At 47.0% G+C, this 19181-nt stretch overlaps 1 protein-coding gene across 2 annotated transcripts in view; it reads right to left on the reverse strand.

Annotated features, from left to right (window-relative positions):
- The window catches only part of TMEM131L (transmembrane 131 like), a 79723-nt gene extending 73801 nt beyond the window's left edge, over nt 1–5922 (reverse strand). For both annotated transcript variants that reach the window (XM_083860984.1, XM_083860983.1), the window contains exons 1-2: nt 5727–5922; nt 5407–5477 (exon numbers count right to left, since the gene is read on the reverse strand). In XM_083860984.1, coding sequence (XP_083717110.1) covers nt 5407–5477; nt 5727–5850 — 195 coding nt within the window. In that variant the 5' untranslated portion in view covers nt 5851–5922. The remainder of the gene's footprint in view (nt 1–5406; nt 5478–5726) is intronic.
- Nucleotides 5923–19181: the final 13259 nt, after the last annotated feature.

The following is a 19181-nucleotide window of genomic DNA, read 5'->3' on the forward strand; positions in this document are numbered from 1 at the left end:
CAGGCTCCTTTTGTACTTCTAGGACCTCAGTACAATACCAAGCAGAACTAGAGGATTCCTCATCCACCTTCTCCAGAAACAGCTCCTCTGCCACAGCCAGATAGCAAGCTATCCTCATTTTAAATGGCTTAGTTCCTCCTTTAAATGGCTTAGCATCTGCCAGGCATCAGAAACCTGGGTCTGTGTCTTTACACTGTGCTCGCCCTTAACGTTAGCCAGTTTACCATTTCTCCTCTTTACTTTTCACCAAGCAACAATGAAGCAAACTTCCCAATCTACAGGGCAGCCACAGCACATCTCAACTGTGCAAGGAAAAAAAAAAAAAAGAAAAATCGCCCTCAACTCTGATCACACACAGACCCCCACGTCCAGCTTTCTTCTATCTTCACTCCTCTGTGTGCTCCAGGAATGGAACACCTCCTGAAAGTTAAAACGCAGTTCCCAGCAGGCTATCTATGAAAAGAAAAAAATCCCCTTCCTCCAAACCTTATCCTGAATATGGGGCAGGTGCTTATCTTGTGTTGGAAAGCCCTTGAAAGCACCCCTCTTGTGTCACACAAGTCTCAAGAGCCGGAGCTGCCAGCTACTGCATAATCTGCATGGCCAACCAGCCCCAAGTCCTATCAGCACCATCCAGAAGCTCAGCTGGGAGTCTGGAGAAGCCTTTTAACAGCCCAAAGAGGAACACAATTCCCACCCCAAGTCTGTCTCAGACTTTCACACAAATTGTGTGTCTTCAGACAAACCCTGCTTTGAAGTAGGTGACTCTGTACGTTTAATTTGTGCACAGCTGATGGGATCGTTAATGACACGCTGCAGTGCCTCGTATCTCTGATGAATATATGGAAGATCAAGGTCTTCATCAGCTTTCGAAACCAGTAGAACAATTAACCTTATTAGTCCCTGAGCTGCACTGAAGAACAGAAACTGAATACAAGCTGCTACTACTTGGGAGAAGAAAGGAAAAAAATAAATTGCAGAGCCTTGTAAGTGAAACGGGCAGGAGTTCTGTGTTTGTCCAGTGTCTATAACAACCATTATACAGTAAACACTACAGGATCTCTCTCTAAAATTCAAGCACCTGAAACACTGTCACAGTAAAGTGAAACAAGAAGTTATTGTAATCTCCTTAGTATCCGCACGCAAACTGAAACATTCACAAGGTGTTCCTCTAAGGAAACATCTCACTGATCTCCTACATGTGACACACAGGAGCAGCAGAAAACCCACCACATCAGTCAAACACCGCACTGAAACCAAAATAAAGTTCGATATATACTGACTTTGATGACTTACTGTCATTTTCAGTCGTGATAACAAGAACTACAACTTAACCTTCATTATGTCATTTTAAGGTAGCTCCTCTCCCCAGACTGAAGGGGCTGAAGGGAAAGCACTCTGCAGCTACACAACCCACCTGCCTTCAGATGCTCCTAGTAACAACCTACATGGCTTCTGACAAACAGAAACATGCAACTATGACTCTCTGATACCACTTTTAAGTGGTGTAGGCCATGAACAACAATTGACATTTGTGCTTCTTTCACACACTTGGGGAAACAGCTGGCCTGATACCCTTACTGTGCTTTTCCTTATCCTCTTTCCTCTCCTTTTCAGCAAATATAAAACATAACTAACTACCTTTCAACTTCACACTAAAGTGCTAAGACCTGGCTGTCAATATCTGGAGTTTTTTCAGCCTTTAGTGGTGAATGGCTCGGGTGTCAAGTCTTACATAATGGAGCTTTTCTCCCAAGAATTTTAGTTAAGTAAGTATTAACAAGTTGCAAACAAACATGCAAAACCACAAAATTGTAAGGGGTCTATAAAAACCACAACTGCTCTAATCAAATCTCTCACACTCAAGATTTTCCATGTCAAAATCCCACTGGTTTTGAAAGAAAAATCCAGCTGCCCATCCCAGGGACATTTGCTATAAAAGGATGGTTAAGGGCAAAGAGAAGGAGAGCAAGGTCATGGGTGCTCCGTGGTTACCCCACACTTCACACCACCTTCAACGAGAAAGAAGAAACGGGCAGAAGGGAATACAGACACCACATCCGACTGGGAAAACCAGCTGGTCTCAGAGCTAAAAATGGAATCCAGGAAGAAACATTGAAATGCTGGAGGAAGCAGCAGACCAGTGGAAGACAGTCAGCAATGTGGATAGAGCCAGCTCCCCCTCAGCCCCGGCGCAGGAGCCCACGCACACCCTCACCAACTGCAGTGCTCCGGGCACGCTTTGGGCTGGGCTGCGGAGCGAGAGCAGCAGGAGAGCCACCCCCAAACAGCTCTGCAGCCTTCAGAGCAAGCCGGAATCAAAAGCCCACAAGCACTAGAGGAGGGGAAAAAAGGAAAAGCACAAATACGTATAAGAGGGAAGCTGGGAGGGGGCACACAAGAAGCACAAACAATGAAAGGGAAGCAAGAGGAAACAGAAGGTAGAACAACCAAGCGGGGTGGAGGCGCAGGGGCCCTGGGCGGCTGTGCTCCAGCATGCAAATTCATGCAGTTCACGTAGACAAAGCAATGCTGTGAAAGGCCTAGAAAGCAACTACAAATATTAAAACGCTTTGTTTCCCCTCCCTCACCCCTTAACGCGATGTCTTTATTCGCCACATGCTCCTGGAACAAAAGCATGTGCAGGCAACCGGATGGCTGAACGGGTTACCAATCCGCCCAACTTTCATCCTCAAATTCTGCAGGCAGCAAGGAATGCTCAAAACTGCTCTGTCACAGGCAGGCAGTTGATGATGCATGGAAAATAAGATAATAGTGTAAAGCCATGACAGAAAGAGAAAAACATCCATCAGACAGCATTGGTAACTCGCCAGAAACAGGCTAAAGGGCTGGCAGACAGGGCAACCTAATCCATTTTCCTGCTGAGAGCAGTGGGAGGGAGGTGGTTTGGCAGAGGAATATACACAGTTCCTTCCCTGGATTTTTCACTTCTGCAGGTGAAATCCTCATTGGTGCCACACTCCCTCCAAAAAGATGCAGGAAAAACAAGATCAAGGGGCCAGAACAATCCTATTCCCAAAGTCGTCATCAAGACGCATCTTCAAACACGGGAATGAAGCAACTGTTGGACATTCTCTACCAAACAACATTTAACATCCACTCAAAAGCCAAGAAGCTCTTCCTGTTATTACACCCTCACCATCACATCACCACTGCTGTGACACATGAACACTGGGCAACAACCCTCATCAAGAGTTTAACCGAGAAAGTCTATTCTTGCAAGAGAGAGAACATGGAAAAAACCTCATTGTAGGAGCACGTCAGACTATATTTTTTAAGTGAAACGTGATCAACAAGCAATAAGCCTCTTGCAAGTTTAAGCATCTCTCTAACAAAGGGCAGTCAGATGTTAACAGATGTAGCGATTTTCCAGATCTCAGGAAATGATGCTGGTGTCTCCACTGATGCCCCTGACCAACCCAGCAGTCACCCAGGAGGGCAGCGATGCTGAGGTGCCTTTAGGATCTCACAAACATTGCAGAGGATCGTGGCTGGATAGGCAACCCTCAACTCTTCGGGCATCCAGGGAAGAGGCATGACCAGCCACTGCACACCAGTGCCACTGCTCCATAAAAGAGGCGTTGAAAGGGTCCCTCACCATATCCACAGGGACTTAGGGAAGCCTCTTTTCCTTCCTCACCACAACAAATGGAAAAGGTGGTTGGTTTCAAATGTGCCCAAAGGGCCCAAGCCCTACAGGGGCTGGATAAAGCCCAAGTCCACATGGAAACGAAACAGCAAGCATCAGGATTGGGCCTATAACCAAATTTTGGTCTTAAAACCTATTTGAGGAACCCAGGTCCTTCTGTCCAGCTTGAGGAGTCACTGATGCATCAGATGCTGCTGCAGTCCTCAAGCTCAGAGGGGAAAACCATGCAAACCACTCAATGCACCACCAGTACTCAGAGACCAGCACGTCTGACTTTCAACCCCTTAAATCAGCAAGCCTATGGTGATTTACTTCTCACTCTGCCACAACTGAAGCCAGAAGACTTTTTTTCCTTCCTGCATATCTCATGTAGCCTCTAATCATGAAATGATGGAGGAACAGCAGCCTCAGCTTCGTCTTCACTGCTGCAAGAACTGAGCAAGATCATATACCAAACTATGCCAAATTCATGGGTCATTCATGCCTGTTTTTTCTTTAGCCAAGCAAAAGCTTATTTTTATGAGGAAGCTCAAGAACAAAGAGTTTTCCAAGAGGACCTAATCTCCTCAAGAAGTAAACATCACGTCATCATCACTCAATTGCAGCTTCACTATGAGGAGCAACTCTAAACAAGCACATTACACAGTTCTACATCTAATGCATCCTAATATCTTCAATGTAAAGAATGCAGACTCAAAAGGCTGAGCTCCTCAAGCATCTCTGCACAGGGACTCTACACCTTCCCTTAGCTACTACCACATCTGTAACGGGCAAAATCTCAAGAGCACAACAAATGTATCTCATAAAATTATTAGGAGATACAATAGGTAATACTTTCATAACACCATAGTAACAAAATGCTGGGTCCTGGCAAGCAGCATCAATTGTTACCTAGCTGAGAAAGAGCACTTCTGCTATTTTTCCTTACATTAATGGGTGTCAATGGCTAAACAGAGAACGATATATGGGCTTAAGACAAATAAATTACCCACTTTTGCCCCTCGTATAAGATGATGTCCCTACGGACTGCTTCTTTCCGTTTATGAGCCTGGTGCCTTGAAGTCTAGAAGGCCGAGCTCAACATATGGCAGAGTCCGTCAGCGTGAGTTAAATGATTGCCTCAAATGCCATAAACTCCAGACCCCGCTCCCAGCGCCCCTCCTCGCTCCCCAGCCCCGCCGGGCATTGCACCACATTGGCTCCTCTCGCCAGCACAGAATTTATCAAATCTCGTTACTGAAAGTGGCTAAACAAGACAAAAAAAAAAAACGCGCTAGAACTAGAGGAACGGAACCATAAATGATGTGTCATTTGAGAGGGGGAAAAAATGGCTTCACCTGAAGCAGGCCTGAGATATAAATATATGCATATTCACGACTAGGCACGTCTAGTACGTTCTGACCACAAATGCACTCGTTAAAAAAAAAAAATAAATAAATAAATAAATAGAGCCGGGGGCGGGGGGGGGGGGGGGAGAAACCCCAAACAGAAAATAAAGGACGCCGAACAAGCTGGGGGGGCGCGGGGATGGGGATGAGCCGTGACAGCAGCAGGGGAGGCTTCCCCCGCCCCCGGCCCAGCACACAGCACACCCCGCAATGGGCCAGCACCCCTCACACTCCGCAATGGGCCCAGCACACTCCGCAATGTCCCCGGGCCCAGCACACCCCTCACACCCCTCCCACCCCGCCATGTCCCCGGCCCCTCGGCCGCCCCCGCCCCCCGCGCCCCCTCACCTGGGCGGGCAGCAGGAGCTCCCCCTCCTCGGCTTGCCACAGCTCCACCACGCCGGGGATGGGCTCGATGGCTGCAGGGGCACAGAGAGAAAAGGCGCGGATGGGCCGGGGCGGCAGACACGCGTGGCCCGGCGGGCACCGCGGGGCCGGCAGGAAGGGAAGCGGAGCTGGGGGAAGAGCTGAGCCGCCTCCCGGCTCCCTTTGTGTCCCCGGGCTGCCACCGCGGCAGCCGCCCCAGGGACGGCGGCGGCTCCGCTCTGGAGCCCGCAGCGCCGGCACCCCCGCCCCGCCCCGCCTCGCCTCGCCGCTGCCCTCCTCACCTTGTCCCTGCGCCTCGCCGGGGCGAAAGCAGGGCAGGAGGACGTGGAAGACGCCGAGCAGGAGGTTGATGGCCGCGGCCGCGCGGCAGGAGCCGCCGTGGTGCGGGAAGCGCAGCCCCGCCATGCCGAGCCCGCCGCGCCGAGCTGCGGCTGGGGCGGGGCCGGGCGGGGGCGGCTCTGAGGGCTCCGAGCGCCGGGACCCGCCCCCGCCCGCACCGCGCATGCGCACGCCCCGCCCCTGGCCCGCCCCGCCCCAGCCGCGCACATGGCCCGGCCCGCCCGGAGCCGCCTGAGCCCCGCGCCCTGTAAGGCCCAATCGCTGTAGTTACCTCTGCTGTGCTGTCGGACCGCCAGCCCTACACCCCGCTCGCCCTAACCCCCCTGTGGGATGTCATCGCGCCCGGTCCCCCCCCGGTGATTTTTAGACACAAAAAAAGCATGAGAAGTGCGAAGGGAAGAAAGCAGGATGCCGCGCGAAACGGGATGGGAGAGGCGGTAAGGGGGGAAGACAATCAAATCCAATCCCCCCGGTGTGGTGGTACTATCGCAGATCACACAGCATGGGTAGGGCCGGAAGGCATCCCTGGGCATCATCGAGTCCACCCCCCTGCCAGGACAGCATCACCTCAGGTGCTCCTCCAGATGGGCTTTGAAGGTGTCTGAAGAGGGATCTCCCCGCTCTCCCTGCACAGCCTTTTCCAGTGCCACCGATCCGGTTAATTTTCAGTGTTCCTTGGCTGCTTGGCAGCTCTACACGTTGAGGGTCACTGCTGCTGTTCTGATCCGCTTCGGTCTCAAGCAACTCTTCAGGTGCCTGTTGGGTCTCTCAGGGAATGACACAAGTGTGGCTCAGAGCCCAGAGACAGCTGGACAGCTGTGAGGGTCACACGGGTTTTAACAAGTGTCTCACAAACCCTTCTAATTGCATTTTAAAGTCCCTTCTGCTAAAAAAAAAATAAAAATAAAAAGCCACCTCAAATGCTTAAATTACAGGAAAAAAACAGTTGTTAAACTAGTTCTGCGAACCTCGAGGAGAAAAATAAAGCAAATACTCTGCTAACAAGGTTTGCAGAGCCGCCAAATTGCGTCTGGTTCTCCCCTTACCAATTGCACGTAGTAACTCACACAAACACTGGCAGCATGGGACTTGGTCAGCAAAGGCTCATAAATAAAGCCAAAGAAATGACAAAAGCCATTTTTAGCCCTGAACTGAGACAACACATGAGGACATTTGGGACCTTGGTCCCCAGTGGCAGTGGGTCACCTGCACAATGTCCTTTCTGCTCAGCATTGGGAAAAGCTTTTCCCACCCAGAGGTGTCCCACCCATTCAGGTTTGACTGGAGGTGCATGTGGGTCTCCACAAAGGAAGTGCTGACTCCCTTCCTAAAGGAGAAGACTTTGGCATTCCCTGTTGCACAACCGCCAAGGCATAGCCAGCAATGCTACCTTGTCTTCTGCCCACATCCTTCTCTTTCTGTCTTCTCTTCCCTCTTTTTCCTGCTCTCTAATGGTTAGACAGGTCTTTTGTTTTCCACCCTGTCCCTCTGTGTCTTTAATCTCATTACCTGGGCTTTCCCACACATGGGCAAAGGAACACTGTGGCACCCCTCCACCTGTGCCCCAGAGCACCCCAGGGCTTGCAGAGAAACACAGCCTTTCAAAGGGGTGTTTCTCTGTCAGCAAACACGTATCTGTGCTTGGACAGGTACTTGAACACCTGCTTTAGAGAAAAAGAGAGTTACAATAGTGTAAACTTTATATGACAACCCCCCACAGGGGCTGCATGACATCATGAACATGCTGTGCATTCAGGAGGGAACAGTTCCCACTACTTCTGCAACTGGTTCTAGTTGGAGTACCAGTAAGAGCTGTAGACTAATATTACTTTAACTTACTAGCTTTTTCTTCACAAGTTTTTAAAATGTTGTGCCAATATGAGCTGATGATTTTTGCCTGTCTAAAAGTCAACTCCATTTTCAGTGCCTGCAGGAAAGGGGTTTGGATGGACATAGGTAGGGGTTTAGAGAGAAACTCCTAGACAGTCTTGGTTTAGCTAAGCAGGTTTAAAAATGTTAGGTGAGAGAGCTGGCCTGAGCTGTAGTCCAGGCTGGCACCAGACTTACCTTGGAAATGCTTCCCCCTTCCTCTGTGTTAGGCAAGGGACACGTTTGCAGCTTTGGAAAGGGCTGGGGAGCAGGAGAAGTGAGGCTTTCTACAGTGGTGGTAGAGCCACTTCTACCAAACAGCACAGTTGAACACTGCTTTCTGAAGGCTTTTCCATCTGCCCTGAGAGGAAATCAGGGCCACAATGCAGATGTTGCGATCGCATGGGGAGATACATGTTGTGTAACAGACATCAGGTGGGAGCAAGCAGCCTCTTTACATTGCTGCTTGTGTGCCTCTGTGCATCCCTTTACCAGCAAAATATGCCTGGGACTGTTCCTCATGTGTGAGATGAGATGAGATGAGATGAGATGAGATGAGATGAGATGAGATATGTACTTGATGTCATGTACATGGAGATGTTCCTCAGGAAGCCCCAGGAATGTCACCATCCACTGAGAACACAGGTGAGGACAGGGCAGGGAAGGGCAGGGTGGGTGGGCAGAGCAGGAGGGAAGCAGAGGGGGAAGCTTTTCCTCCCAAGTAAGGTTCCAAGTGACTTCTGTAATCATGAGAAGGGATTTTTGGGCTCCTTTAGGCTGAAACACCTGCATCTCAGCCTCAGTTGCTCAGAGGGATACTCAAGAGCCCCATGTCTCACAGCACTCATTGGTCATTCTTCTCTCAGCCAGCTTGGTGGGTGCCAGTCCCAGCCTGCCCAGGGAGGGTTTCCTCACTCTGCTGGCTCCTCTTCGCCCACAGCGCTGCCTGCAGTGAGCAGGCATGTGACACACAGCCCTGCTCCATAGGCAGCCTGGGCATCCCTGACACCACATCCCTCACCATCTGCTTGTGTGCACATCAGCACCACCACCAGTAGCTTTCCAACTGCATCCCACCTACATTGAACACCTTCTTGCTGCCACAGCTCCATTTTATTTAGAGCAACCTCTCTCCTCTAGTCTGACTGCAGATGCATGGGTGAGAAGGAGCTCGGTGTGAAAGAGGAAACAAAGGCTGCTGGCAAGTCCCCACCGGCCCTCTTTGATGGGCTACCATGGTACTTTTCTGTTCCTCAGAATTTAATGACTAATCTGGAGTGAATGGATTCACCCCACTCACCTGGCAAAGCAAACAACTGCTAAAATATTTGGATGAGGAACTTGTTGGGTGATGCACTGGGAGGGCATGGTCCAGCTTGTGAACCTGGTGTGGTGGTAGCACCCCATGCTATCTGAAAATGTGACAGTGCTCTTCAAAGCTCACAGACCTATGGATGACGCTGTTTTCCAGCTAGATGAGATTTTTTTGAGGCTGTAGACATACTTAGTATTCATACAAAACAAATCCCTGTGCTGTCATACTTTAAAATCTTTGACTTGTTTTTTCAGGAGTAGGATGTGCTGCTGGAATATTTATTTTTACTGTTTGCCTTGCCCTTGAACTACAAGGAAAAGGAGCTGCATTTTACCTACAGTAGTCTGGAAATACTGCTGTAAACTTCTGCAAATCATAAAGCACACAGCAATTAATCCAGCCCTAAATGCCATTACAAATCCCCATTACTTGCAGCATGGGAATAGCTACTTGCCTTTCAAAAAAGATGTGAGACTACAGAAACACTAGGCAAAATTAATTTCTGGGGGAACTGAGCCCAGCAGAAGTCTTTATAGTATGCAATCATATCATTTGCAGCTATGTATTGTACCATATGCAATCAATGCTCAACATAAATTGAGCATATTTAGGTATTTCCATTAGGTGCAGTTTGAGAGACAGTATGCACTGAAGGTGGCATATTTTTCTTTTAAAAGCCTTAGGAAAGTGGTCAGCTCACTCTAGAGTGTTATCTTCACCTTACCATCTTCAGCTAGGAAGTCAGCAGTGACAAGCCCCACTGGCATAAGCTGAGCTAAGCCCATCCTGGGGTCTATGTCAGGCTCCAGTGGAGCTCAGGGCCTCTCCTCACCCTCCCCAGTGGCCTCCCTCCCTTGCCAAGTTCTTCTTTATCTGCCCCACGGCTATACATCCCCACACCCGGGGCCAGCCCTATCAGCAAGTGCAGCACTGGGCAGTCCCCCCTGATAAGGCTACAAATCCCAAAGAGAGATTGAGAGGTGATAACGATTTGCCTTGCTCACCTCCTCGCCCAGCTGGCTCATTCCTCCCCAAAGGGGCAGCCCTTCCCCAAACACCCATTGCTGGGCGAGCAGACAGTTCACCAAGGGCTCAGTCCCACACCAGGAAAGCCAAGTCTTTCAAACCATAGGACTGTGTGCTCCCCAAAGACCAGCTCATGGGTGAATGCACAAGGAGGAGGGGAAAAAAATTAGCGAGAGGGGAGCTGGCAGGGCACAGCCATAAATGTCTGCTCGGTTGCCCGTGTGACAGGCGAAGATAAGCAGCCTCCCCTTTTATCCCTGGCATTGCTTAGCCAGCCAGCGTTCTGGGAGCAGGCACCCTCCCTCCATCCCAATGCTTGTGTAACTCCCAGCAGAGCGGGGCTGCGATCTCCTCTGCATCCTTAGAGCAATAAAACACTACGGGAACAGGAGTTTCTCTCCTCCTCCTGGTGACAATGCGCCCCCCCATCCCCAGCAAAGATTCTTAGGGAGGATGGGGAGTGCAGCTCGAGCTGGGCTGAGCCTCATTCTTTTAAAGACTAATTCAGCCTGATAAGAGTGTCTGGGACAAAGCCTGCCCTGACAGCGTAATTAAAGAAGTACAAATTGTTTCTAAAACCACACGCTGGCAGAATTTTTTTACAATTAATGACCAGTTGTCGCTGCTGGGGCTTGTCAGGGAAGGAATCACTCTCGATCTGGGTCAGCAGCCCATCCATCGCCTCTCTGAGGACGGGAGAGCGAACAGGCAGCGGCACTGCCCCAATAAGCTGTTAATGACACCGCACTCATTACTGCGGATAACAAACATCTTGTTTCTAAGCAGAATTTTTGCCAGCTCGCTTTGACTTTCTAGGTTGTGATTAAACACAGACAGAAAAATAGGGTGCTTACCTGGCCTACTTTTTTTGATTGAAAAAATCTGCAGGGTAAAAGCATCTATATGATCACACAGAAGGCTTGATGAACATAGGACGATATTAAGTTATTTTAATGCTGCAGCTTCTGAAATATTGACAAGAAAAGTAGTATGGTTAAGTGATCTATTAAAAAAAAAAAGCCACTTGCTCTGGAATCTCAAGTATACATATATATATCTCCCAAACTCCTCTGTGTGCTGAAGAAGAAAGGATAGTAAATATTTTTATTTCTAAAAGCAATGCTGCCATTGTGGTATCAATCAAATGCTAGGTAATTAAAAAAATATGCTGACGTGCTCTGTCCTTTCCTTGCCCCGCTCTGCCTACATTTTTTAGCACATACACTGCATCCACTTGAAAGCGTGGTGGATCCTTGCACACAGCAGGATTTTGCAGTCTCCTGCGGGACCCACCATGTTACAATAGCATTCAAAGCTTTATAAGCTTCATTTAGTTTCAGCAAGCCTGTTGGAGCATTGTCTGTGCTTAAAGAGGCATTTAAAACTAAAGCGAAGCTTTGAAAGCTTCAGAGACAATGACGCTGGACTCCCTAAACCCATGAGTTCACTGCACGGTTTGAAGTGATGGCATCATGTAGAAAACATGACACGCTGCTCTAAGAGCCTGGAAGTACCTAGGCACAAAAGAGGAGGGGGAACAGAAAATCTGGGGGGCACATTGAGTTTCTAGCACTGAAGGTCATGCCTGGACCAAAGGGAAGAAAAGCATTCTAAATTTTTTCCCACCTTTGAGATTTGTACCTGTGCATATCTATCCTCTCATTCTGGAATGATCTCTAAGGCATTGTTGTGTGTGTTTCTAACCTGTTCTGAATAGAAGGAAACAACAGCCAGAGCACAACAATAAAAACAAGGCAGGATGCAGCAGCCATGCTTCCACAAGATGTCCAGCTTTTGATCTAAGTGGTTTGCACATCCATAGACTGTGCAAAAGACAGCATTTAATGCAGAACTACACCACCTACAAGCTAAGGGAAAGAGCAGTAAAACAGGCTTCAGTAAAACTGTGGTTTCCCAAACAGGCATTCATTTTTCAATGTACAACCCTGCTTGTCACCATTTCTAGGCAAGGGCACGCAATTTGTATAACCACAGTGAGAAACTGCATTGCTTACATCTCAAGGTGAGAGGAAAAGATCCTCCTGAATCCCAGTAATATGCATCCACCCTACCCATGCCACCTCACTCAGGTGGTAAAGGTTACAGGTATTCTTGGGCTGCAGTGGCATGAAGTCCCTGTTCCTGCTTTGTCAGCCTTCCCTGGCAAAACCCCTGGTGCTTTTGATCACCAGGGATAATGACAAAGAGAGGGAGACCCCCATAAAAATAGCAATGATCCATGTAAAAGGAGCACCTTGTGGGTCAAGTCAGGTACAGGATGCCCATAAGTAGATTGAAAGGACAGTCTGTAGGAAACAGGTGTAATAAATACCAGCTTTGTAAAAAAGCTGTAGTGCCTCAGCAGGTTTAGAAATAAAACAGTAAAACAGGATTTCAGAGCATGTCAAATGCTGTTTAGTAATAGCTGGGCACACCTCAGCAGCACTCAGAGAGCCATGTCGTGTCTCACAGGCTGCATCTCATTCCTAAGACCACAGAATTTCATTGGGGCCCAGCTGCAGGCAAGGCTCAATGGGCTGGAAAGGGACATGGCATGAGCCACAGCAGAGTTACCATGTGCTTAGTTTTTGGTTTCAATAGCTGTAGAAGGTTTTAATGGGGGTAAAATGTAGTCTTATTTAACCTCAGTCCTCAGCCCAGTGGAGCCATCTTTCACTGCAATTGAAAATAATGAACATAAACTAATTGGAGGCAGATAACGGGCATGGGAAATCTGAGCTCACAGGGTTGAAGCCTGGACAAAGTGTAAAGCAACCAGAATCAGTTTAGTACCACAGTATGTCAGAAAAAAAGCAGAGCTGTCAAGAATGCAGCACTTCCACATGTGTGCAAATGCTCTTGATGGAGGAAGATGCACTGATGACATTGAAAAAACATAGCCCAAAAGTAAAACACATTTCAAAATACACCCAAATTGGAAACAGTACTGTTAGAAGCTTACTAAAACACAGTAAAATATTGCTGTAGCTCTTTTTTTTAAGTTCTGAAGTGTTACTATAACAAAAATAAACATGCTGATGAAATACAAGAGAACAGCAATGCCAAACTCCTGGAGAAGTGAATGGCAAATTTGCCAGAGCTGCGCAGCCCAGGATCCAATGTTAATGGGTCACAGATGTTCTCCTTTTACAAAAAGAAGTTGAATGTGTTTATTTCTTTTCATGGTACCAGCCAGAGGGCAGTTAGGGGAGCAATTGGAAACCTGTGAGTTGCAGTTACTTGATTGAATAATCTGTTTGAAAAAAAATTATGTTGCCATGCAAAAATATCCTCCCCCCTCCACCACCTCCCTGCCAGTTTTGACAGCACGTAAGAGTTTCACTTCCATCCAAAACTGAGAGGGAAATTTAGGTAACCCAGAACAACGTAATGTGCATAGTCTGTGAAGTACCAGGGATTTTTCATGCCACAGACCTAAGGCCACCCTTATTTTTTTACACATCCAAAGGATCCAGGGGCCTGGTTGCTGCCCAGCTCAGTGCCAGGGCATCATGATGCACACACAGGTCAGGGTCTCCAACTGGAGCTAGGTTCCCTACCTGCTGTGTGAGAGTTGCCACGAGGAGGGATCATCTCTGGGCATGGCCTGACTTCTTGGCTCACCTATCTGCTGAAAACTTGTGCAGCTGCAGCCACCAGTTTCTCACCAAGTGCCCTCCCCCAAGCACCTAGCTCTTTCCTCCTTTAGGGAAAAGAAAAGCCACAGTATAACAAAGGAGAAAATAAATCCCTCCCTCAGGACAAGGGGTGCTATTACAAAGCCTTCCTGACCAACCCAAAGCATTGGCATTTAACAGCATTCATGTCAGGGCTGGTTTTAATGTGGGATGAGGAAAAGCAATGCCTTGCACCCAGGCTGCATGGGCAGCAGTGGCATGGGTGACAGGGTGCTTAGACCAGTACAACTCAAACTACGTGAGAAGAAAGCTGATGTTCCCATACTCAACTCACAGCATGGACAGTCCTTTCTGGTTACCAACACTGCAGAGCAGTAAAATCCTAGGCAGGAGATGAGTAGCTCGTGGCAGTTCTGCAATGCAGGGTGCTGAAGTCCTCTCCAGGGGTCCAGTTCCATCACCACTGAAGTCAAACATCATGTGTCAATGTGAGATGCTTCTTCAGGGGCGGCAGGCATGGGTGCCCAGTTACAGACAAATTTTCCTCCAAGGCACAAAACATACATGAACCCTCACCCTGCTGACCTGGAACTGAGTGGTACCCACAGACAGCTCAGCCAAGGGTGGGGAGGCAATGCCTTAGCCTGGGACACGGGGCCATATGACTCCCCTCACCTGAAATAGTCTGGTTGCTGAAGGAGTCTCTGCAGAAGCCCTTGTTATGTGGCAGACCCCAGAGCACCTTGGCGGGAAGGGAGGCCCAGGATATCCTGGGAGGAGCTGAAAGAACAATTTTTTTTCTCTTATTCCCTATAGCCAGGAATCAGCCTAGATATTTACAACTTTCTAATCCGCTTTTGAATGCTGCCTGGAAAAGCGCTGCAGAAAAATCAGGTGATCTGGACATTTTGAAGACTTATTTTATTTCCCAGAGAGCAATTTTAGGCTTGTTCGTTTCTTTTCACAGAACATCTGCAATTCCCTGCAACTGTAATCTCTATCATTGTCTTTTGAAAATGACACTTTTACAGCCTCCTTCCAAATAATTGGAGGAACTTTCTGTTCATTAGGGGAGCGTATTTTCAATGCACAGGACTTCACCTCACAGCACCTCTGCCCTTTCCCCTGGGATGTGCAAGCATTCAGCTGCTGTACTGACATCCCAAGGGCTGTGGCCCTTTGCTCACCAGCTATTCCCAATGCATGGCACTCACAGCTGGACAGGAAGCAGTCAGCTCCAGCACAGTTTGGATGAGAAGCCATGCACACTGTCAGCCACAGGAGCTGGATGCCTCATTCTCTGCCTGCTGTGCCAAAAATGTGCTCTGCCAGGTGCCTGAAGGCCATGCATGGTTGCTTTTCCAAACTTATTGTATATGCTCAGTGACATTCAAATGAAATGCAACTATGGTGCCCCTCTACCAGGCCTTGATAAAACATCAGACCTCTCAAAACAACTAATTTGCCCTAGGAAATACATTTTGGTTATTGCAATGAATGATATTTTTACATCCAAAATCTGTTTAGTTTCCAGCAAGAAATCAGATGTCTAGCATGAAATATTTCCTTAGATTATATCATAACAGCTGTCTGGTGGCTGGATAAATGCACAAGGATATGGACTTTCTTTAGGACACTGAAGACAGGCCTACAAGAGGTTACCAATAATAAGTTGTGTTTGAATGTAAAACTGTTGGCCTTTTACCATTCAGAACTCCAGCTTTGCTCTCAGCTTTCTGAAGCATTATTCCTTATGCTGCTGACTGCACACTTGCACTTACATGTTTTCTTATTTTTTGGCTCAGTGGAGCAAGCAGTCAGCTTTTCCCTCATTCCTGAGGGATATCAGGTTACAACGAATGTTGTTCTGCTATTATATACTTACCCAGTGGCGTATTAAAAATGCATATTTTCCATTTGATTTTTTCTCCTTGCCAGAGTCAGGTTTAAGGCCACTTTTCTTCTCCCACTTGCTAGGCACTGTTAACAAGCTACTAGCTTATTCCCAGATGTAAAAAGGCAGGCAACAATACATGCCCTGTTTAACCCCAGCTGGCAATATAGCCCCTGCACCAGTTCATTTAAACTAAAGAAATTTACAGTGCATCCCTGCAGCTAAACTAATTTTGAGTGTATTAATTTTTGGAAAAGTAGGAGAAAGATGTACATATGGAGGCTGCCTGGTGATGGCCCAGCCTCCTGCAGCTGTGTGCACTCCTGCCCTGCCAATGCACACCACAAGCTCCCATTGCAGGTCCCTGCTGGTAGGTGCCATTGTCCCCCCTCTACCCTGCCCCTGGGCCACTTGGGAGCAATCTGGAAAGTGAGAGGCCATGGATGAGTGCTGCTGCTGAAGCTCTGAGACACCTTGAGGGCCGTATCACTTGCAGATTTGTTCCAACTTTGAGACCTATTCAGTCATTAAAATGGAGCAGCAAATTCAAAATAAATACAACCAAAAATACAGTGCAAGCTTGTTAGAGCTGTGTGCTGGAGCCTGTGGGACAGGGAATTTCCTCGCCCACCACTAATATTGGCTTCATTTAGCAATTTCATCTAAATTCCAGAAGAATAAAACCAGATTAGAATCCCAGTGGGTGGTTTGACTCCCCACAGGCATTATCCAGCACTGCTCCAGCAGCCTGCACCACCACACAGAGCCCCTTTATCTGTCACGAGGAGAAGCCCAAACACCACAGTGCCAACATCTGCCCATGTTTTCCCTTCAAGTGCTTCCTGCTATGGAGAGGCAGTTCATCAACCTGACATTCCCAGGTCAAGGTACAAGCACGTGGGGTAACCCTGGTACCTCGTTCTCAGTCTCCAAGCTCTCAATGTCCAGGAGCACATCTGTGTGCACTCATCAGTACAACAAAACCCCCAAACCTTACCAACTGACTTTTTTCCTGGTTCACAGTTAGGCTAAAGACTTTGAATAATTAAGTAGAACTGATTCTAAGAATATTCTTTTACAGATATACTAGAAACTGGTAGTATAGGAATCTCAAGAGGCAATTTAATTGCTATCATGATTCTCTGAACCACCAAAAGGATGGATACAACTGTTTTTCCTACAGCAAAAAAAAGGGTGAAAGGTACAGCCTGAAAATACATTTGTGGTCTGGTAATTGCCATGTGTAAAGAGCATGAACTAGAGGATTACACAGACGGAGAAGGACAGTAAATCACACAGATGTAAAAGCATGTTACCAGTCAAGCTAGAAATACTCCTTAAAGGAATTACATTGTCTGTTGGCATATTTTATTTGCTCTTAATTGAGCATATCGAGAAACAGATCATTACTCAATGCAGACTTCTGATTTGGTACCTCACTGCTTGGATTTGTCTGTGGCCATACAATTATGGATCATCAAAATGAATTAAATGCATTGATACTAAGTAATCACCTTAGCAACAGGAAAAAAAGTCACAGGAGAAAATGTTCTGAAATTATTTATATTCTAGTATGACATACAACAGCAAGAAGGACAGGCTGATACTTCTAAAAGGTAATTTTTTTGTGCAAGTAATTGGTAAAACACAAAGTAAAAAGCCAGAATCTTGTATTCCCCACAATTCATGGCCCTATGGATCAGAAGTTAGGAGTTTGCATGGACATACTCTAACTCCACCCACTAAAGGACTCATCTAGGTTTTATGCCAACTCATCAGTCTTCAGCTGGAGAGCTAGGCTGTCTTCCTTAGCTTTATCCAAATCTAAGCATCCATTCCCACCTGGGAAAAAATCAAAATATTTTCTTTATTATACTTAGCATGACAAGCATGTGAAAACAGAGGATGCTTGATGCAACTTTCTCAAGGAAAAGAATGCAAACTCACCTCTATGTCTCCTGGGAAACACTCCCATTCCAATCAAGAAAACATGGGAGAAAGCATAATGGATTAAACTTGAATTATGGTTTATTTCAATTTTTGCTTTAAGTAGTTGAAGGTTATGCATCCATCTTTCAAAAGTACTAAATGTGGATGAGACTGATTCACAAATTGGAAAAGGACACGAGACTACTGTCAACTCCAAAAACAGTTATTCTGAAAAAAAAAAAAAAAATTAAAAATCTACTGCTGTTCAGACCTCAGATCTTGTCCAGTGTATTTCAGGCTCTAGAAATAGTAAGCAAAATGACATTCATCCAGTTTGCATATTCCTGCTATATTCAGAACGAGGCTCAACTGCTCCTGCAGTAAAAGATGGTTTACAATCCTGCTGTCCCCTTAACAACAGAAAAATGGGAAAAAAAATCCTCACAAAATCTCCCTTATCTATTTTAATCCATCTGGTAGGGGAGAGACTTGAGACTAGCTTACACAGATTTTTAGCCTCCCAGTGATTTCAGTAGAACTTGGTCTCCTGAAAAGCTCTGTAGAAACACAGATGCCCAAATATCTCACATGGCATTTAGCCCAGCTATACTCTGAACTCCCAGGGATATCCAGGCAGATGTTGAAAAATGCTCAATAACCTGCCTGGGGGCCAGGAGCAAAAGGTGCTGTACTGTGCTTAAAGCATGACAGGAAAACTTGAACTGAGAAACTGCACTGTGGGGTAAGATCTTCCCCTACGTTTGCAGGTAAGAGAGAGGCATAAGTAAAATGTAATTAATAATAATAATAATTTAAAAAAAAATAGCAAGATTGTTTCTGGTGCTCATGGAATGATATGTTCAGCCTGGTCCCCTCCATAGGCCAGGCTGCAATGCAACTGTACTTGAGATGGCATTTAACTGAAGCACATTTTCCACAAAAGCTGTTCAGTCTCAAAGCCACCTGATGCTGCAGAGAGGCTACTATTCCCCACAGCGAGCTAAAGCGAAAGCCTCTTGTGTGTCTCCTTTTGACACCGACAGCTGTTTCTGCAGCAAGGCATTAAAACACATGTAGAGTTCAAGACTTGTTTGCAGAGTCTCTGCGTGACTGATCTCTGAGCAATCTCAAGTTTTCCTCAAGAGAAGCTCCACACTCTACCACAGATCTCTGGGCTCTGCCTTGGCATCCAGTGCTCTGGCTGAAAGGCATCCTGAGGCTGAGCTGTAAAAACAAGTCAGCAATAAAAAGGAAAGGTGAGAAGCTTGATACCCAGCAGCATCCTGCATTACACAGCCTCCCAGAGCTGCTGCAGAGAGCACTCCAGCTAATGTACTCTGTTTTCATAAAAATCAGGTGCAATTCAAGAAGTTTAAGTCAGGTTAAGATAGAAGCCACGTGCCAAGGAATTCTGGAGCACAAACGTCATTGATTTTTATCTCTGAAGCAAAAAGTAATGATTTAAACTCAAAAGGCAGCAAGGAGTGGAAGAAGAAAATTGTAGGGGTGAAACCTTGAGCACACTTGGTGGAGACGAATGGAGATCAGAATCCCAATTCCCTAGAGGCAAATAGGGTTCAAGCAAAAAGGGGATTTTACTGAGCAGAGGATGCCTAAAAAGGAAATTATTTTCCTCCTTTTCATCGACAGAAAGATTGTTCCAGGGACAGTTACCATGGAAACCAATTTTGAGAATAACAAGAAAGCATTTATGGAGCTTATTTTA

The sequence above is a fragment of the Zosterops lateralis genome, assembly GCF_965231275.1.
Source record: "Zosterops lateralis genome assembly, chromosome: 5".
Classification (NCBI taxonomy): Eukaryota; Metazoa; Chordata; class Aves; order Passeriformes; family Zosteropidae; genus Zosterops; species Zosterops lateralis.